Consider the following 22,685-nt stretch of genomic DNA (forward strand, 5'->3'; position numbering starts at 1 on the left):
AAGTTCACACCATCATTCATTAGATATAGTGCTTAGTTTTGGGTAGATAATATACTTTGTAGAAGACGAATAGCTTCACATGCTTCCTGGCAGTGTGGAAAACTAGGTCTAAAACTCACATGAACTTTTTTTCAATTTAATAATGTACAAGAGTCTACATAAAAATTTAATAACTTAATAGTTTGGAATGAGAATGGTGTAATAAAGCTTGATCCTTATAGTGATGAAAGGGTATTCATAAGAAGATTAAGTTCCTTGAATCAAGAGAAGGGTACACGACTCATAGGATAAGAGTGCCCTTTTCAAGGATACGTGAGAAACAAGAGGTACATGATAAAGAAAGTGAAAGTGTCTAGACATTATTAACTTTCGGTATTTTGTAAGTTATTGACTTTTTGAGTTTTGCAAGTTATAAATTATTGCTAAAAAATATACAATATATTGAGGTAGCACATAACTTTGACATAAAAAGCAATCAAGCATATGTAGAGTCTCTTTTTATTTGCATGGTAGAATGATACTATCATGTAAGAACATCCATCTACATGGTTCTTTTAGACTGGAAATCTCCAGGTGTAGATTTGAGTTCTAGAGGGTCAACTTTGTATGTAATTTTAGTTCCAAAAAAACATTTAATGTTCATTCTTGTAATAAAAACTGGTTGATTTAAGGAGTTGCTTCTCGCTTGATTGGTTAGGGGGAAAAAGATTACCGAGCATTACTTTGTATGTTGCCCAACCAAATTACTTAATGCAATTTTAAAGAAAAGTACAAGGGGAGGTGGGATAAAACTCAAATCATCTTTTGTAGTTTGCTATAGAATGAGCATTGCTCATTGGTGAGTTGAGGAGTCATGCAGTATCATGTGTTGGAAGATTTGGGATGCCATGAAATCATTATGGAACACAAGAAGATGATAAGGAAATTTTTAGTGTCGCATCAAAAGCATGTCATGCGTTTGAAATGACATGAAGAGCCAATCGAAGACCAACTTTGATACATAAACTAAGGAAAATTTTCAAAGACACACTTAGCTTTCAAGCCCCTTTATGAGGGGGACACACTTGATTTGACTTGGTAAATGTGTATTGAAGAAATCATTTGTAGAGCTATAGAACTCTACTTCTTAAAAGTAAGTGGAATGCTATGGAGCGATAGAACTCTACTTCTTAAAAGTAAGTGGAATGCTATGGAGCGATGCACTTGAGTGCACTTGGAAAGAACAAATATGTTCCCTTCATGCAACGATTTGGAAAGTAATGAAATTGCCTCACCTAACACAATGTATGGAGAAGAGATTTTTTTGTAGAGAACCCTGGTGGTAGAGCGAGATATTATGATCCATTGTACCAACATTGAGATAGTGATAAAGATGAGAATCGCAAGAATGAAGGAACAGATGCTGACATGCAGCCCGGGAGTCAGAACAACCCTATTATTGTAGATGATAATGATGGAGGTTCTGAAGCAGAGCCAAATTATAGTCAATCTTATTTCTCTATTTATGAGAAAACATATAAGTTCAAAAAAGCTATCGTGGATGGTGAAGAGTTTGTCCCGCTATCACCTTTGGTTTGTAAATATGTTGGGCTTACAGAGGAAGAGGGTTGTTTTCTCTAGTCATTTTTATCTTCGGTTTGTAACAGTCTAGTTTTGATTTGGAGTTCGTTTGTAAACTTACTATGCTTTTCACAACGAAGATAACTTTGATGTTGTCCTCTTGAATAGGATCAACAGTTTTCGAACTATGTATTTCTCTGAATTCTCTTGTATTTTGGCTTGTCGATATATAATATAATCTGCAATTCTTCGTTTTGGACTTTTGTCTCGTTGGTTTTACAACCTTCTTTTTTCGATGGATGTTCTGTAAATTTGTTATTTACTTCATTATTAATTTGAAACCTTTCTTTATCGAAGTCACGATACGTTAATTAATTAATTTTATGCACCCACGATCAACCTTCTTCTTTCCCCGCTTGAATTAAATAGATGCAAATTTGCTAAAAAATGCAAGCTGATCTCTCTTTGTGATGAAGGGACGAGACGTTGAGATGCTTGGGAGCCTAAGGTCACACATTAAATTATTAAAGTGGGCATTAATTATTTAATGTACCCACGATAAAAAGCGTGAATATATGTACCCACGATAAAAAAATCTGCAAATAACTCAAATGTGCAAATATCAACGTGAAAATATCGTACATAACTCAAATGTGCAAATATCAAACGTGAAAATTAAAGGTAGCGTAGAATTTCAACCGGGAGTTCTAAATGTCAATCGGACTAAGAACGGGCGAGTGAGATTTGACGTTTTGGTGGGCGTACAAAATGATTGGGGTGTGGGTTGCGGGAGTGAAAATCGAATGAGGCTGTTGCTCTCTTACACGCCTCTCTCTCTCTCTCTAAATAGTGGACTGGTTGGGGAGGCTTACACTTGGCAAAAGCTAACACGCTCAATAAGAATGCGGCGTCCCGGACAGCTTGACCCTTGAAAACGCCCAAAGGCTTGCCGCCACCGGCTATTGCCAGTTTCCTTACAACCACGTCTTGGGCGTGCCGGCTGTTGCAGGTCCCCACCCATGCATGTAGCTCCCCAAGAACCGGCTGCTGCAGGTCGCAGCTATAACAAAAGAAGCCGGCCACCTCCCAGCTTGCTCGCTCTCCCCTCTCACAGCATACTAACCGCCCTACTTAATCCTAGTTTATATTTCTAATCCTGCCTCAGTCCTCCTCCCAATCATTGCGTACCCGCTTATTTATTGTGATTATCAGAATTATTGTATTATTAGTCCTACTAAACTATTGTTTCTGCCATGCAACGCGCAGCCCATGCAAGATCAGATTACTCTTTTGACGCCCTACCTGATTTTATGCCTTCTTTGCAATTAGATTTCCAGCAGAGCATTCCCTTCCTCGTGTTCTAGCTCTCTATTTTTCAGTCTTCTGAACCAATTAGTTGCTCAACCCAAACTTTGCCTCTTCTTGCTCATCTCTGCAGTACACGCTGTTGCCCATACTCTTCATTACACAACCCTCTTCTTTCCTTCAGCTTGGAACCATGGTGATGTCTTTTGAGAACCCAGTTCCATGAAATGCTGAATATGGGGTCTATCTGTGGTGAACATATCCGTCATCATCAGCATATCTTGCCTCTGAAGAAAACTGCGGATCAGATCATTGAATTCAGTAACGGCTCGCCTCGACATAGACCTCAGCTGCAGCAGCCGCTGCCTGCAACACTGAAGAATGTGAGAGAGGAGGCATCAACTGCAGCTGAGAAGAAGGCCATTAATGCCTTGCCTGATGGTCCTCAGCAGACTTCATTAGAGGTAGAAGATGAAGCTGATTTAACCAGTGTGAAAGGACAAGAACCAAACGCCTTATCAAAGTTTAGCAATAGGAGTAGCTCAGTGGACGTATCAAGCTCTGGTTCGCAAGACAAGAGCAAGGTAATGCTAGCTAATGGAGCTGTAACGGATGCTCCAGCGAGCTTAGTTGATGCTTCTGATGAAGATGACGATGAGTATGAGAATGTCACATACCCCGAGGATTATGTGATTGGCTATGGTGTTGATCAAAGAGATGAAGGGACATCAGACAACTGGATCAAAAGGCACCCAGAGCTTGTGAGGCTCACAGGGAGGCACCCTTTCAACTGCGAAGCACCATTGCCACGCCTGATGGAGCATGGTTTTCTGACCCCCACTTCATTGCACTATGTCAGAAACCATGGCTATGTCCCCAAAGCCCACTTTGATGACTGGATGGTCGAGATATCAGGGCTTGTTAAGAGACCCCAGACTCTCTCCATGCATCAAATCATGCATGAATTCAAGCCTAGAGAGCTGCCTGTGACCTTGGTGTGTGCAGGCAATAGAAGGAAAGAGCAGAACATGGTGCAGCAGACCATTGGGTTCAACTGGGGAGGAGCTGGGATCAGCACATCAATGTGGAGAGGGGCCCGGCTCTGTGACGTCTTACAGAGATGTGGGATATTTAGCAAGAAGAAAGGAGCTCTGTATGTGTGCTTTGAAGGCCAAGAGACCTTGCCTGGTGCGGGAGGTTCCTCCTATGGTACCAGCATCTCAGTTGATGTTGCCCTGCATGAGGCTTGTGATGTCCTCATCGCCTACATGCAGAATGGCAAGCCCCTGGAGCCGGACCATGGCTTCCCTGTGAGGATGATCATCCCCGGGTACATTGGCGGCCGCATGGTCAAGTGGTTGAAGCGCGTTATAGTTACTGGCAAAGAATCAGATAACCATTACCACTATAAAGACAATAGAGTTCTCCCATCTCATGTTGATGCTGAAAGGGCAAATGCCGAAGGTATCTACCTGCTCGATTCACAATTTCACATGTACATCTGTGAAAGGATGATACTCTGATTTTGGCAGAAATCTTACATGGATTGCTTTGTTTTTCAGGATGGTGGTACAAACCAGAGTACATAATTAATGAATTGAATATCAACTCGGTCATCTCTACACCGGCACATGAACAAGTGGTTCCAATCAATGTGAATACTTTGCAAATGCCCTTCACATTGAAAGGTTATGCATATTCTGGTAAATTTGTTTTCCCAGCTTGAGGCCTCATGAGGGACATGGATTTGTGGTGACATGTTTTTCACTCAATTAATTCAGTCTAATGGTTGCATGTATGTACAGGTGGTGGAAGAAAGGTTATCAGGGTTGAGGTGACCATAGATGGTGGTGAGAGCTGGATGCTATGCAGGATCACTCATCCCGAGCGCCCCACCAGGCATGGAAAATATTGGTGCTGGTGTTTTTGGGAGATTGATGTGGAAATTATGCTGCTCATTCAGGCCAAAGAGCTGGCAGTGAGAGCATGGGATGCGTCCATGAATACCCAACCACAGAAGTTGACGTGGAATGTGATGGTATGACCCTGAAGTACTCAAAAATACGAGACCTTTACAGCAGGTTTTATTGCTTGATTCATTGATAATATGATGGGTTGACATAATCAGTTTTTCTCTCTCAAGTTACCTCCATAGATAGTGATCTGACAGATTAGAGCATATTGACTAGATATAATGGTCAGCTCCTTTTTCTGCAATTGCAGGGTATGATGAACAATTGCTGGTTCAAAGTGAAGATAAGCCCTTGCAAACCTAAAGAAGGTGCAATAGGATTAGCCTTTGAGCACCCAACTCGGCCCGGGAATCAAGCCGGAGGCTGGATGGCACCAAGCAAAGCATCGAATTCTGAGCAGCAAGAGAAGGTACCTACAATGTCAAAGAGCTACTCGAGTCCAATACTAAATCCTGCGGTCCGCCAAATAACAAATGCAGAGTTGAAGAGGCATGACACAAGGGAGTCTCCATGGATAGTGATCCACAACAATGTGTATGACTGTACGAGATTTTTGAAGGACCATCCAGGTGGGTCAGACAGCATTTTGATCAATGCTGGTACCGACTGCACCGAAGAGTTTGATGCCATCCATTCTGCCAAGGCAAAGGCCATGTTGGAGGATTTCAAGATAGGAGAGATGGCCTCATTTGGGACCGTGTCTTCTGCTGAATCAACCCCTGATAACTCCATGCATGGTGGGAATTCATCTTTCTCAGCTCTCCACGCTCTCTTCCCGATCAGTGAGTCATCCCCAGCAATACCCGTGGCCCTGAATCCCAAACAAAAGATCACATGCAAGCTAACTACCAAGAAAATTCTAAGCCATGATGTGAGATTATTCAGATTTGATTTGCCTAGCAAGGACCATACATTAGGGCTGCCTGTGGGGAAGTATGTATTCATCTCAGCTACAATTGGAGGGAAGCTTTGTTTACGGGCGTATACGCCTGTCAGCTCAGATGACGATGTGGGCTATTTTGAGCTGCTGATCAAAGTGTATTTTCGAAATGTGCATCCGAAGTTCCCGGATGGGGGCTTGATGTCTCAGTATCTAGATGCTTTGGATGTGGGGGGTACTGTGGATGTGAAGGGGCCATTGGGGCACATAGAATACATAGGAAATGGGCACTATCATGTCGATGGGAAACCCGGCTACATGAAGAAATGTGCCATGCTGGCAGGGGGCACGGGCATTACTCCCATGTATCAGCTCATAAGGGCCATCCTGAAGAACTCAGATGACCATACAGAGGTTTATCTGGTGTATGCCAACAGGACCGAGGAGGACATCATGCTGCGCACGGAGCTCGACAGGTGGGCACGGGCTTATGGCAATTTCAAGATCTGGTATGTAGTTGAGAGGGCTGCTGATAATGGAGCATGGCCGTACAGCACAGGGTTCATCAACGAGGGCATCCTGAGGGAGCATTTGCCTGCCGGGTCATCTGAGACGGCAGCATTCATGTGTGGGCCACCCCCCATGGTCCAATTTGCATGCCTCCCCAACCTTGAGAAGATGGGCTATGACAAAACCAGATGTTATCAGTTCTAATCATGGCGGAAAACACGTCTGCAAACGCTGCCCATATGCTTGGCTTGATCTTAATCTAGCCTTAATTTCCTTATCTTAAGCGTTAATCTGTATACGTGCATCTAAAATGTAATGATTACAACAAGCATCTGTGGCGCCTATTAGCAACCATGGCTTGCTCCTCATTATTCTGGGTATCAATGCGAGTCAGAATCACTTGCAAAGTGATGAAAATTATGGCAATTATTTATGTCTGTTTTTGCCTTCAGCAGCAGGCATTATAATCAACAATAACGAAATTCGACTTTGTCTTCAATCTGTGATTTGATTTGATTTGATTATTTATTGTGGAAATGATAGTCTTCCTAGAGAAGAGGTCAAAATGCATTGTGCATTAGTTATATTTGTATGAAAATCCAATTCAATAAAATATGTCTAGTGCAAATACTGTATTCACTAGACATATTTGTATAATAACCATCGTTAAAGTTGAATGTATTCCAATGGAGTTTTCCTCATGTCAAGCCAAGAGGAAAGATTGCTCCAAATTTGCAATCTGCCTGGCAGCACAATATATTTGTTTCAAATCATTGTAGGTTTTGACATGCAACAAAGTGTCCAATTTTTTACATATTTGTATGGAACTAGTCCTCAACCTACGCGTTGCTGCGGTATGTAAAAGGGAGGTGAAGAAGCCCTAGCAATGAAGCGTTTGATTTTTTTTTTGGGGGACTCGTTGTAATTAGCTAGCCGACTGCTCCACGTTCCAGGATTTCTCTTTTCTGTCATCTCCTTGTCCATGGTTAATATGTAATAGATATACAAATTATGGGGATTCCAATTCTAATGAGACAGTCAGCATTTGGTTGTTGCAGTTGGACTTAATATATAGGGAGTTTTTTTAAAATAAATTTTTTTGCCTCAAGGCTCCAACATCCATCTAAATTTCTCCTTTTAGATACAAAATTAAAACTTACCTACGTGTCCCTTCCGGATATAGTTGTTTGTTTTAGGGGGTTTAATTAGAGCTATTACACTACACTTCTTCTCGGTTTAAACTCCAAGACCTGTACATCCAGAGGCGGAGGGTGTTACCATAGTTGTTTTTTGATGGGCATCACGCTCGTTTTTTAGCATTTTGGTCAAAAAATACTTGTAAACTTCTAAAATGCTCGTAAAAAAAACACTAAAATACAAAAAAACACTAAAAAAAACACGCTCGTTTTTTAGCATTTTGGTCGAAATATACTTGTAAACTTCTAAAATGCCCGGTAAAAAAAACACAAATACAAAAAAAAACTTGCTATATTTCACCAAACTCGTCAATTTTGAAGGGCAAGGGTGGCCGTCAAAAATTGAGCCTGGGTTTTAGCACTCACGCTAGAGCCTGCCAACGTATAGGCATTATCCTACGGCTTTAAAGTAGTACAAAATTGAGACTTAAACTTGGCGCTTGAGCCTTGCATATTTAAATCTAGGCACCTAACCGCGATGCTACATGTCCCTTCATAATAAAGATGTTATGCTACATGTCCCTATGTGACATAGGAAGGGGTGCTCTTTATGATACCCCAGATTGCTCCCATGCCCCTTATGAGATTAACTTTAGTAACCTTAGGAAAAGCAATTCCATCCAAAACTTTGGGAGAAAATAACAAAAATTGGAGAGCTTTTGATCATAAGCTAAATGTCTATAATACTTTGGCATGCTAGCAAGTAATAAAGTTAAATATAATACTTGGATGATGCTGGCTAATGTAAAGATTGCTAGCTCTTTCCAAGAAATGAGCCCACTTCATGCTCACTAGAAGTTTTCTTTTTAATTTTATTGGACAAGTTCTATGTCACGACCCTTACCACGTGGAGACTTTCACTATACAAACTTGTCAATATATGTGCAACTTCTTACCAATGCATTTAAGCAGGTGTTTTCTCTTTCTTCATCCATTGATCTTGTCTATCTCAAAGAGCCCATCATGACTCATGGTGGCCACTTAGTAAAGAAAAGTCTTTTCAAAAGGTGTAAATTAGTCCACAATTTAAGGCATTAAAAAAACTCCTTGACTAAAGAATTTGATATAAGTTAATTATGAAATTTATTATTTCATATAATAGTTAATGCCATTTATTTCATTTTCTTGAAACCTTAACTTCTAATATTGAATTTTTTTCTATGCTCTTATGATTTTGATTGGCTATACATCTATTAGACATTTTCTTTCAAATTGTAACTCATTCCTATCCTTGTAATTGTTTTTTAATATCCAAATCTAGAAAAAAATTACATGCCATGACATTGTCACCCAAAAGATCTCACATAGTTTGTGGGAATGCTCAATCAGTATTCCTAGTTTACTATGATCTAACATGCAAGAGTGTTCATGTAGAGTGAGTGGTTGCATATCATATTTGTACAATTATATAAAATTCAAGTGTGTGCAGGTAGAGTGAGAGGTTTCATATCATATTTGTACAATCATTATTCCTAGTTTACTATGATATAAACTACAAGTGTGTGCATATAAAGTGAGTGGTTGCATATCATATTTATACTACAATGAGAGATACATTTGAGTGGTTGCATATCATATTTGTATGACAATAAGATATAGATTTAATGTTGATAACTATATATATTTGTTATTAATTCATCAAATTGTATGTTAGAAGCTTCGTGTAGAGATTGTTTGTTTATTAAGATTTCATAATCTTGTTAGGTATTATTTTCACTTTAATGCCATTGGCCTTACCTAATGCACCAAAGGTAATGTTTCCATTTTATTCTTTTAAAGCAAGTTAACACTAATAGAGGCATCAAGCATGACATCTTTTGAGAGAGAGAGAGAGAGAGAGAGAGAGAGAGAGAGAGAGAGAGAGAGAGAGATAATGTTCTTTTGAATCATCCCAACTGTTATTTAGCGTGGAGACGGTCAGCGGGTTTCAAACTCAGGGGTTCTATAACCAAAAAGAGGACTATCAGGATACCTGATGTGCCCCCCCCCACGTTGGTGGTGGGTGGTAGTAGAAAGCTTGACTCATTAGCTCCTCATGATCCCTCTTTAAATGCACATGTACACCACTTGATAAGATTATTTTAGCATCTACTAATCTATAGTCACACTTTTGGATTCTAACACCAGCCTAATACTCCTCAATGGAAAACTACTAGCAACCCTTCGATTTCCTATAATCACAACAAACTTTAGAGGTGTTGAAGGAGATTTAAGCAAGCAACTAACTAAAGTGGAGAACAACAATGCCCCATATCTAGTTTACCCTACTAGAATACCAACACACACCGATTAATCCATCATAACCTGACCCTACTAGACAAGGAGCCCCTAGCTCAAATTCCATAGTTCGCAATCTTGATCCTCATATCATTCCATAAGTAGGATCAAGCTACACGGATGTGGATTTGGGAATATGTATGATGATTGTCTACCAAAGTGAATGTTGGTTTAATGGCAAAATTGTCACCAATAACAAGTTTGAACCTATACATGGGTTCCTTCATACAATTTCACGCCTTCAAATAAAACTAAGATCAGCTTTAGCAAAAGCTTCTCCTAAGCAAAAAAATACAAAGCTCAACTTCAAAGGCAACACACATAGCAAGATGAGAGTGAGTGAAGTGACATGATAAGATCACGTACACATGCTTGGAGAGAAAAAACTACTAAGGAAGGAAAAAGTACCCCGGCCCATTATTAGCCTACATCCACACATCACTACCATATAAATGGCTACAAATCTCCCCTGTAGTAGTGATGATATGAACATGTATAAGGATCTTGTAGTAGTTGATAAATCCCCAAATGGAAATTAGCAAACGCTTTGCAAAAAGCTTTGAGCTTCTCTCATGAGAGAGCCTTTGTAGACATACCTACCACATTGTCGTGCGTAGACATAAGCCAGGATAATCTTTCTCCTGCAACAATGAGCATCTCCTTGACATAAAGATAATACACCTCGATGTGCTTTGTGTGCGAGCATGAAACACTGGGTTCCTCGCTCGGGGGGGTCACTCACAAAAAAATGTGAATATCACGTGCGTTCAACAGAAGCATAATTTTAATTTATGAAACTTACAGAAATATACTTACATAAGGGTATGATTTAAAATTTTTTCAAAAAAATTTACAGATTCATAAAGAAAAGGGGATATTATATAGATTTAAAAATTCACAAATAAGGGATTTAAAATATAGGCCTTGAACGCACGCGATAGGGATATTTTACATATAGTGACCCCCCCGAGGTTCCTCGCCACATAGCTAATACACTCTGGCTACTGTCTCACTGAAGATGGAGGTGGGGGATTGTTCTCTAGCACCAAGATCTGCCAAAAGGCATCTGAGCGATACACAGTCTATAGTCACTGTAAAAGCTACCATGTACTTAGCTTCATAGCTCAAAGTGGCCATTGTTGGGGTTGCTTCTTATTGAGCCATGATATACATGAATCAGTAAGATTAAACCAAAATTCACTAGTGGACACTTGTGTGCCATAACATCCAACCCAATCAGAGTCACTGAGAAAGCATGTAGCTACATATCACCCCCCTTAGCATAGAATAGCCCAGGGAATTGAGTGCCCTGTAAGTATTAGAATACTTGCTTTGGTAGCCTTCCAATGCTTACTTTTTGGGACTATGCATAAACCTACTCAATTGGGAGACCCTACTAACCAAATGTCTAGTCTCATATTAAATAGATAGATGAGGCATGTAGCCTGATAATAAAGTGATATATTAAATAGTTCACCTATATCTTGGAGACTCATCCTAGCACATGCTATCTCTACTGGTGTAGCAATAGGCTTACAGTCTTCAAGACCAAACCCTATAAGAGGTCTCTATATGTACTTTAACTGCAACATCACAATTCCATCATCATGTTGCATAAACTGTATTCCCAAATGATAATACAATGAGCCTAAATTTGTTATCTCAAAATGATACATGTAATTTAGCCTTGGAAGGATTTAAAATCTTCTCCTCATTAGGGCATGTGAGCAACATGTCATGAACGTGTAAAACAATGATTAAAAAAATCCTTTAATCCTCTTTACATAGAGGGTACTCTCAATTGGACTGTTGCAAAAACCAACCAAGTATTTGTTTATCTTCTCATGCCATGCTCTAGGAGCCTCCATATAAAGCTTTTCTTAACCTGAATACTTTAGAATCATGTCCCTTCTCAACAAAACCACAAGGATATGATACATAAACCTCCTCATGCAAATCATTATTCAAGAAGGCAATCTTAATATCAAAGTGATGTACATTCCAAATCATGATGTGCTACCAATGTAATAAATACACCTGAGTGTAGTCATACGAGACGTGGGTGCAAAGGTCTCATTAGAATCTCCGCCCTTCTCTTGAGCATAACACTTTATAACAAGCCTTGCCTTATAGCAGCTCAACGCTACTATCACCTTTATACTTAAGCTATTAAAGCCACTTTATACCAATGACCTTTTTACCATAAGGTGAATTTGCCAAAATACCAAGTGTCATTTTTGAGGATGAGTGGTACTCATTGTTCATGTCCTGTATCCAAAGATCATTTTCTTGTGCTTCCTAAAAGGAAACATGTTCCTCTGCATATACTCGCAAATGAGATCATAATCCACAAAAGAATAAGATTCATGATGAGAACCTACACATGTCTTGATAGGCAAAGGCATAGTGACTTGCTATACTATAATGCTTGGATACCTCTATGGCTATCCTCTTTCCTCATCCACTACATCAACCATAATTGCCGGAAGAAGATTTTCAGTCTCTCACCTTGTGTGTTCTCTTTTAGGGTTTTGTGAGCGTGTGTGTGCTTGCAAGAGCTCAAGCTCTATTCTCCCCTGCATCTTTTCCTGATATCAGAGCTTGGTTCATGCTAAGGGCTGAGCTGCAAGCAAGAGAAGCACAGGAAGCGGTACGAGGGTAAGAGCTTCAGCTACTCTTCTCTATTTGTGTTGGCGACAACATCCTTGTCGGGAGCTCTACGGGAGGCACCGGCAAACGATCTCTGATTGAGGAGCTTTCTTCGCGGGAGTAAAGCTATAGGGCAACTAAACTGTCCTATTGGACAATACTTTGGAGACCGAAAACGCGTTTTGGGTGCGTTAGGACCTCCGTCTTTCAGAAAGCAGGCCATTTCGAGCACTACAGGTAAGTCATCGATTCTCTGCAGAACTCTGTTTTAAGAACTGCAGGAAGACAGATTGGTTGTGCAGACATTGTGTGTGCTGCAAGGAGGTCAAGAATTGCCATTGGGTGTATGTATGCACATTGAGGCTTCTATAATCAACATAGACACCAAATCTGTGAAATTGGGAATGTTTTCCCGAGTCTGAATAGACGTCTTGAATGCCTTGTATTGTGGCCCGAGACCACGTAGACAAACTTCCACCTTATCATCATCATCTACTGAAACGCCAATAGATGCAAGGGATTCCACAATACCCTTGATCTTCAATGCATAGTCATTCACAGATATACTCTTTTTCTCCACAGTATGAAGTTCATTCTTCAAATGTATCTTTCATGCCTTGGTATTCGTTTCATAGAGTTTTACCAAGGTGTCCCACGCCTCCTTAGGGGACTTGGCATCCTGTATGTGCCCAATCATGTTGTCCTGTATACTGAGACAAAGAGCCAATACATAACTTTTCTAGCTCCTTGGTTCCAATCCTTGAACTCTTTCACATCTACAGCAGTCGGATTGATCTCCGGTATCTCCGGTGCCTCTTCATGCTCACCTTCTATGTAGTCCCAGTAACCCTTTCCCACCATCAGGAAATTTGTCAGCCTGAACCTCCAAGCATGGAAGTTGTTCTTATCAAGCTTCTCAGCAACAATCTGGTTTATGCCATCATTTGCATCTTGCCAGACACACAAATTTACTAGAAACAACACTCTGGTTTGTCCTACACAAACTGTTGTATTTTCTGCAGCGATACTGTACTACACTCAAATGTCACAACACGAAAAGCTTGGGTGAAGACCAACAGTCTTCACAAAACAAAAACAGTTCAGAGCAACAGGCCTTCTACACAAGTTCAGGAAGAGGATGAGGTAGAGGAGGCCGTGGACATGGCCAAGGAGGTGGCCGAACAGGTAATCAGAATTATGGCCAGCAGCAGCAGCAGCAACAACAGTCCCATAATTCACAACAATAATAACAACACGCAGGTGGAAGAGGCCAATTTCAGAGGCAGGGGGAGTCAAAGAGGTCGTGGAAATTGGCAAAGGCAGTGTTATGATACACGTGGATGCTTTTATTGTGGTAAGCCTGGACATGTGCAGGCAGATTGTTATAAGAAGCAGGCTGACATGCAAAATGGAAAATTGCAGCAAAACAACTATGCATCCTCGAGTAGAAACAATGAGGATAATGAAAAGTTGTTTGTTATGCAGCATGTCGTTAATGCCACGTCTGAAAATGTTGAAGCAGCACATAAAGATGATGTATGGTACATTGATTCAAGTGCTTCGAACCACATGACAAGTCATGGGGAGTGGTTCAAGGAGATGAAAAACCTTGAAAGACCAGGTTTTGTGGAAACAAGGGATGACACTGCTCATCCAATTGCCCATGTTGGAGATGTGCCATTGTCTATGGAGGATGGCAAAGTGAAGTACCTTGCAGATGTACTTCATGTTCCGAACATAACAAAGAATCTAGTTTTAGTTGGACAGATGATTGAGCAGAGGTTGCAGGTTCGGTTTAACCCTGATGGTTGTTATGTTGAAGACTTTAAAGACAAGTGCAGGTTGGTTGCAAAAGGCAACAGAGTGGGCAGAATGTTTACATTGAATGTAAACATGCCTGAAGTGAGTGCTACGATGTTTGCAAATGGTTCAGGAAATTGTTGCAGACACAGACATTTGGCATAAAAGAATTGGACATGTGAATGTGTAGAGAATGAAGTCTATGCAGACTAAAGGAATTATGACAGGGCTGCCAAAGTTTAAAGTTGAAGGTATGCAAAGAATATGTGAAGCATGCCAATTTGGAAAGCAAACAAAGCATGTATTTCCACGTAACAAAAATGTGAGCAGAAATGCACTAGATGTTGTGCATTCAGATGTATGGGGTCCTACGAAGACCATGTCTATGGGAGGGTGCAGGTATTATGTGACATTTATTGATGACCACACAAGGAAAGTGTGGGTATAGGAGAAGGGCGAGGTGTTCACTCATTTTTAGAATTTCAGAGTTATGGTTGAAAAGCAAACAGGGAAATATGTAAAATGCCTAAGGTCAGATGGAGGGGGAGAGTACTTCTCTAATGAGTTCTCTGAATTTTTGAAGAAGAATGGTATTCATAGTACAAGCGAAGGCGATTAATATTATACTTAACAATGCAATTACACCAAAAGATCTTGACTCGCCGCGTCCAACAGGTGAAACAGGTGAAGCCTCTACTTCAAAGAAGAAAAGAATGCTTATGCATTCACCTTTTAAGCATTTTATCTTTAAGCAAGGAATCCCTGAGAAGGTTGGAAAAAAGGGTACTCTGAAGAAGAAGCTTCGATTTGCAGGCAAGAAGGCTTCTATAGAAGAGACCCAGGCAAAGGATGTGGATGCAAGGCCAGAGACAGATAATCCTGAGGGCATGAAGCCCCAGCAGCCCTAGCCTACATATCTTTATTAGTACATTTCATTTTGTAAAGATTCTTCTCGATATGAGATTTTTTCTCATATCTTTGTTTTTTTAAATATCCAAAATTCTTATTGAACCCCTCATTATTTTAGCAATTTAAGATAGCTTTAAAGACAATTTATGAAAAAATTAAGAGAGAGAGAGAGAGAGAGAGAGAGAGAGAGAGAGAGCAAAGTATAATACGAGTACACAGATAAATTGAAATGTCGCAAGATATTTTTCATTAAAGTAACATTGAGATACAAATTGTTTTGAGCCCAAGTCCTCAATACAAAACTTTCCTAAAATTCCTAATCATCATGCTGAGTAGGCTTTTCTTCAGTTGGCTTGTTTTGGGTCTTCTAAAGGATCGTTTGATACACGGCTTTGGCTTCAGCTATTAGTTTTTTTGCATCTTCAAGGTCTTTCTGTCTGTTTTCAGAGTACATGACAGATTTATCATCTAGATCCCCAACAGAGGAATACACTGAGTCATCTTGTGAGACTAGAGGGGGCGTAGCAACCTTGCTAGGAGCATCCTTATCGCAAGAAGAATTCGCATCCATGGGAGGCTGGCTTTTGTTATGAGCTATGAGTAAGAAATAATGTCACAACTTTCATATGTAGGATGTCTTTATATACTGCTGAAAACCATGTTCTACAATCCTGTTTGCCATAAAACCATTTTCCCAGCCTACAATGTAAAGCCTACAATGAATTGACCATTCATGTGTTATAAGAATTTGCATCCATGGGATAACTTTCTACAATTCAAGAAAATATATTAAAATACACATTACACTTTTGATTGGTAAATCATAAAATATTTTACAAAAATGATTTGAAAAGGAAGCTTGGAAGGTATTGTTCTAGAGAAGTTCATTAACTCATCGATATACCCTCAGCCTCCGAGTCGGTATCTACCAAGGCCATCGGTTCCATTTACTTATGAATCTTCCTATTATTCACCTTTGAATTGTGCCTTGCTAATATCCTGACCTCCTATTTGAAGGTGCTCCCTAACATTTAGGAGGCTCTAATGTCTGCTTGCACTTACAACTTCCACCACACCACTTAGCAATCGAACACATATGTCAAACAGGTAAAACAACTTGTTCATCTGCCTGCATTGGAACCCAATAACTGTTCTCTTTTATCCACCGTTCATAATAAAAGTGTATGTATAACGTGGAACGAGCTTTGAGATACCAAAATGAAACACTAGAGTCTACTATATTACACTTGAATGTGTCATTTTTATGCACCCCCTCTACAATACTCCAGTGCTCTCCAAACAAGGCAACCATGTCATCACTAGTACTTTCTTGCACACAAACATGGTAGATGTTTGTGAGAAGGTAAATTGATTAAATGTCTTAGCAAAAAGATGTATTGGGCATACACAACTAAGAACCACAGATCAAGAGGGCTTTGCAAACTTTAAAGACCCTTGTATATCATAAAGCATCTTTGATTTCATGACCATTATAGTCCAAGCGTTTGGGATTGGCCATTCAATAGAAGAGAGGGGGGGGAGATGTTATCATCTGTAACTTACCAAAACCACCATCATGCCTTGGAACCACATAGGTGTGCCGGTAAAAGAAAAACTTTTCTTTGAGAAGTTTTGCACTGTTTCTACAAGAAAACATTGCTTCACCAATATCTCCATGTAATGCTTGAAATGTTCCAGTAATACTACGTAATGGCTGCTCCTCTACCAAGTGTGAGGGGAAAATGTCTATAAACAAGAAACAAGATGACTTAGAAAGAAAGAAACTTATGGTAGTCATGAAATCATATGCTCCTTTTAAACTCATGATACTTACAGTTGCATGGAAACTTAGTTTGTTGGCGAAGATGGATATCTCGTGTTGTGTAAACATGTTGTACTATGAGCACTAGTTCTCCATTTCTCTCCTTTTTGAGACCCTGTAAATGACCTTTCCAATGAAGCTCCATCACATCTCACCGTCAAACTCGATGGGGACCAATTGCAGTAGGCTGTAGATAAACCGAAGAACCCTTGCAAAATTCCTCTCCCACCCAAGCACCATCGTCGTCCTTCCTATTGTGCAATGATATCTCCTTAATCTCATCTTTTGGTCTTCTTGGTGCGGCCATATCAATGCGGCACTATCAACCTGAAGCTAAAGGTGAAGCTTATTATGCGAAAGGTTAGGATTGGGTGAATGTTCTAGAATGAGATCTGTAGATTAGGGTTTTGGAGGAGCCTTGGATAATGAAGAGATGAAAGAAGGGAGGAGATTAACGAGAGTATGGTTTGGATGTTCAAGAAGCTAAGCGGACTTGAAAATGAGATTTTGGTCTATAATCAAGTTTGAGATGAGGCTTTGGGGGGAAAAGTGACTTTTTTGCAGTAGGCCCATAGAGCAGAGTACAACTTGTGCTCCCAATCACTCTCCTCAATGATGCTACCATATTCATGAGAATAGTGCCCAACATCTTCTTTGTACTTTTGGCCTGGTTATTAGCTTGTGGATAGTACGGTGTTGAGCATCATAAGGAACTCTTCGAACAAGAACTCTAACATTTCATTCATTATATGTGTGCCTTGATGGGTAACCAAAGTGATTAATCACCTTCTCATAATGGAACTTAATAATTGATCTCATGTCGTCGGCCTTCTATGTTAACTTTGGCATCGGCCCACTTCGTGAAGTTAATCATTGTGTGGTGACTAGAATGAAAGACACTTGGGTTAATGCACCTAGGTTCCCTTAGTAGCAGTCGCAGAGCTAGGCTAATGGGATCCACAAAGTCTAAACTCCATTTTAAATGGTTATTCAAAAACTTCATGGTTAGGGGCATTCGTGTGAGAAGAATGCAATTGAGAGGATGAATTTGAGCTCCTTTCAAAAGAATCAATGCACACACGCACACGAGTAGACAAGCACATAAGAGAGATAAAGGTAATGTGAGGGAGAGCTTAAGTTCCTTGCAAGCAACCACACACACATAAGAGAGAGCAAGAAACAAGTAAGAGAGATGGATGGCTGAATTTTCTTCTATCTTCTTCTCTTCTCTATAACCAGAAACTAAAGAGATAAGAGCACATACTATAAGGGAGAGCTTAAGTTCCTTGCAAGCAACCACACACACATAAGAGAGAGCAAGAAACAAGTAAGAGAGATGGATGGCTGAATTTTCTTCTATCTTCTTCTCTTCTCTATAACCGTAAACTAAAGAGATAAGAGCACATACTATAAGGGAAAGTACTCTCCTACTATAACTTGCAATGGCTGGTCCATAGTGTGAACTTGACTATATGAGTTGGCACTATAACTATGCCATAACTCCAGTACTCCAAAGTGGTTGTCACACAACTAACATATCAACCATAATCTCACCAACCATGCCAGTAGTGGCATAAGTGTAGAAGTTATCACCTAGGTGGGTGGGTTATCAATGTCTGTAGTAACACTAGCTCGATATCTCAACATCCCTCCTCGAGCTCAACACTCCACACACTACACTCCAAATAAGATCCTAAACCTGTGGAGCTTCTCTATGCCCATGCCTTCATGAAGATGTCAGCCACTTGATTCTTTATGTTGACATATACCAGATCTACGTCACCTGCTAGAACCTTCTCCCTTCACAAAGTGATAATGCACCTCAATGTGTTTCGTTCTAACATGGTATATTGGGTTATTGGACAACTGCATGCTACTCATGTCACAATAAATGACAATAGTCCTATCCACGAGCTCACCCATATCACAAGTGGCTTTTGAAATCAAGCTACCTCACAAGATGTCATCATAGGAGCACCCCTGTACTTTGCCTCTATACTCGACAAGGCAACAATAAGCTATTTCTTGCTTCTCCAACTCATAGCAGCACTCCCAAAAGAAAATAAAGCTACTAGTAGATCTCCTATCTGTGAGACAGTACTAGCCCAATCAACATATATGTACCCATGTAGCCGTATTTCTGTGTCGGCCTTTTAGAAAAGTCCATAATCAACTGTGGACTTTATGTACTTGAGAATCCATCTAGCCACATCCAAGTGTGGCTTCCTGGGGTCCTACATAAACCGACTTACAAATCCAATAGCAAAGCTCAAGTCTGGCCTAGTAATGGTCATGTAGATCAAGCTACCCGCTATGCATCTATACATAGTGGGCTCCTCCCAAAGCTCACATGTATCTACAGAAAGCTTTGTATTCTTCTCTATACTGGCACTGAAATTGTCTTATATCCTATCGTACCATACTTGGACACAATACGTCCATACCATACTGCCTCTGTAATAACAAAATGCCATGAGGCAATCTCACTACCTCTATACTCAAGAAATATCACAGCTCACCCAAAACAACCAAAACAAAAGAGCTCAAGTCACTTAAACAAAACTATATGTTTGAAAATGTTTCTCATACTAAATATGAGACACACCATACCACCCGATACATCATCATCAATAGTTGCCACACAAACATCACTTATTAATAGACTACCCACTTTGCTAAATTTAATGGTAGCTACACCTTAACTTAAAAGCCAAGCTACCAAATCCTCACGCATTACTATAGTATTTAAATCACTAGCTTTTCTAACATAAATTCCCTTAATGCTTCTCATAGCAAGGTAAGTTGTCTTCAACATTCAATAGGTTTCTTCTCTCGATTTTGTAGATAACCATTTTATCAAAATGGTCTCTTAATCGTCTCGAGAAAGCTTTCGACCTTAAACAAATGCAATAAGAAAAGTTACACAAATGAAGTCTACTACTTTTACTTTATGAGCTGTGTTTAGTTAGCAAAATAAAAGCAAACAACAATTTACTCATAATAAGGTAAATGAGATTAGAGCTTAGATATACACCTTCATTCTCTCATGAGATGAATCCAAACATTCAATGGTAGAGGACACCTATCAAGAATTAATAATATATTTAAAAGAAGCAAAGTAAAATTTTAGAAACAAGAGTTAATCTTAATGAACAAAAAATATCATTATCATTTGTGAAAATAATGGTACCTTAAGTTTTTTCTTCTTAGCACATTTAGCTGCTTCCTTTCTCACATTCATGAGTTCTTCTACCTTGGAGGTTACCTAGAACAAATAAGGAAAAGAAACTTAAATTTAAACATAAGTTATATATAAAATCATAATACATGTGCTTAGAAAGTTAATTTGAGGGTGTTTATTACAAACCTTGCATTTTCTAGAGCTCTTTCTATTACTTTCTGTTCCAAAAGAGGAACATAAAACCTTTTCCTAAAACTCTTACACAAATATAATTAGAACTAAATAAAATAAACTTTTCTTAATATAAATCACTTGATTTGAGTGAATCAAACTTACATTTGATATAGCATCAACTAAACTACAAGGAGGCATGGTTGAATTTGCCTTGTCTCCACATTCTAATACTCCGTTCTTTGCAATATGATTTTCATGTTTCTACAAGAAAACAACATGCATAAATAAATGAAAATACTTTATGCAAGGGAAAAGAGTACATAAGTGTTATGAGTATTCCTAAAACGCTTACAAAAATACAATTAGAACTAAAGAAAAGAAAGTTCTCTTAATGTAAATCATTTAATTTGAGCAAATCAAACTTACATTTGATGTAACGTCAACTAAACTACAAGGAGGGATGATTGAATTTTCCTTGTCTCCATATTCTAATACTTCTTTTTCTCCAATATGAGTTTCATGTTTCTACAAGAAAACAACATGCATAAATAAATATGTGCAAGCTAAAAGAGTACATGAGTGTTTTGTATACCTAGATAAAAAATAATCAACACAAGTGAGTTATCATGAGTTATGTAAAGAGTTTTATTTAATTAAATGCCAATTGACAAACCTCGCAAAATTCATCAATCTCTTTTTCCTTAGACCATCGAATATCCACGTAGTATAAATATTTTTGCATTGCCACATCATCCACCACACTAGCGTCATCTATTAGATTTGTTTGAAGCTGTAAAGAAGCCAAAATTTAATTGATCACTCAATTCATGAATTTATCAAGGCATTATAAAAGTCAAATAATACTATATTCACTCACACTACTTTTAAAACCGTCTTTGTAATAAGAGAGCCTTGGACCTTTAGTTGCTCTTCTCCATCATCGTCGCTATACTCACCATTGCTATTCTCATTATTCTACAACATACCAATTTATAGCTTATAATAGAATCTAAATGAAACTTTATAAAAATAAAGTAAGTTTAATGGATTACGATTCCAACTTACTTCATTATGTGCTGCACTCCTCTTCTTCCATTTGCATTTAGATTGCAATGACTCGAGGCACCACTTGTAGACATCATTGTCCTCCCACATAAATTTCACTTCATTCAAGACTAAGACCTTGATATCTTTGGAGTAGTTCTCTCAAATTACTTCTTTGACTCTATCTCTCCCTTGATAACATAGATTTCCTAGGGGACCAATGTTTACAAACCATTTTCTAGCACGTTGCACTACAAGAGAATGTCCATGGCATCTGGGATGCACATGACACATAAAGAAGTGACCTAAAAGATGTGTTCACATGGTCCGGCCATAAAGTGTGCCAGGTGGACTAAATCACTTATAAATTATTATAAGTGAAACTAAGCTAAAACTGGGGGAAAAAACCTCCACTAACTGAAGTAAAAAGTGCCCCAGTAATCTACTGATGATCACTAGCACTCCTCTGGGTGCATACACAGCATAAAACCCAACAAACCCCCCTGGAGTGATATGTGATCACTGTACATCATCCACCAAAAGGAAACAAATTCAAAGTAGTGCGGCAGGCTATAGATAAAAGAAGTTTATCTAGAGAACGCCTACACTACAACTTCAAGTGAATTCAAAAAGTGAGATTATCTTTGAATGTTGGGGTCAACATGCCAAGTGATGTAAGCAAGGCAACAATCTTGAGACCAAATTATCCGATAAGATAATATATGTGAGGGATCACCATCGCAAACCAAGGTGAACCTGCTTAAGAAGAAGAATCGCTTGCGTGGATATTAAAACGGGATTCAGTGGACTTACCAAGGCCTCAACCTCACAAGTTAACCACCCCTTTCTCCCACCTCAGTGGACTTACCAATCCCTCAACCTCACAAGCTAACCACCCCTTTCTCCTCACAATCTCATTGGACTTACCAAGGCCTCAAGATCATAAGCTAGCCACCCCTTTCCCCCACCACATGTCTTGGAAGAAGGAGAGATCCCCAAAGCTCCTATCAAAGAATAGTAGCAAATGCATCCATTCAACTAGTGCGATCATCCTAATGGGATAGATGTTGACCAAGCACTCAGAATATTGGACTAGAGGCAATTCTCGGACCCTACACTTGACACTAATAGGATCACTGTGATTGCCTTGACATAAGCCTCATCAAGTTGTTTTCTGGAGAAGAAGTTCCATTAGTTATCTGATCTCATTGCAAGAAGGATAGGGGAGGATACAAATGACCACAAGCCACAAGAGCAGAGCAGCCCCAATCATGCACAATCTTATGGGAGAGTAACCTATCTGGAGGTGGCCATATCTTCTAAAGGGTAGAGTATTGCTATAACCCCCGGTATCTTAGGATTATCCCTCTTTACTTTCTAATAGAATGTCGATGGGCCTATGACC

At 39.4% G+C, this 22,685-nt stretch overlaps 1 protein-coding gene across 1 annotated transcript; it reads left to right on the plus strand.

Annotated features, from left to right (window-relative positions):
* Window positions 1-2,611: 2,611 nt before the first annotated feature.
* Window positions 2,612-6,727, plus strand: LOC147634310 (nitrate reductase [NADH] 1-like). Its single transcript, XM_086805447.1, has 4 exons — window positions 2,612-4,329; window positions 4,428-4,568; window positions 4,671-4,903; window positions 5,089-6,727. Exons 1-4 carry the CDS (start codon window positions 3,093-3,095, stop codon window positions 6,430-6,432), a joined length of 2,955 nt encoding a protein of 984 aa, XP_086661573.1. The 5' UTR covers window positions 2,612-3,092; the 3' UTR covers window positions 6,433-6,727.
* The last annotated feature ends 15,958 nt before the right edge of the window (window positions 6,728-22,685 follow it).

This window comes from Cibotium barometz, chromosome 11 (genome assembly GCF_041138505.1).
Source record: "Cibotium barometz isolate CiBa-2024 chromosome 11, ASM4113850v1, whole genome shotgun sequence".
Classification (NCBI taxonomy): Eukaryota; Viridiplantae; Streptophyta; class Polypodiopsida; order Cyatheales; family Cibotiaceae; genus Cibotium; species Cibotium barometz.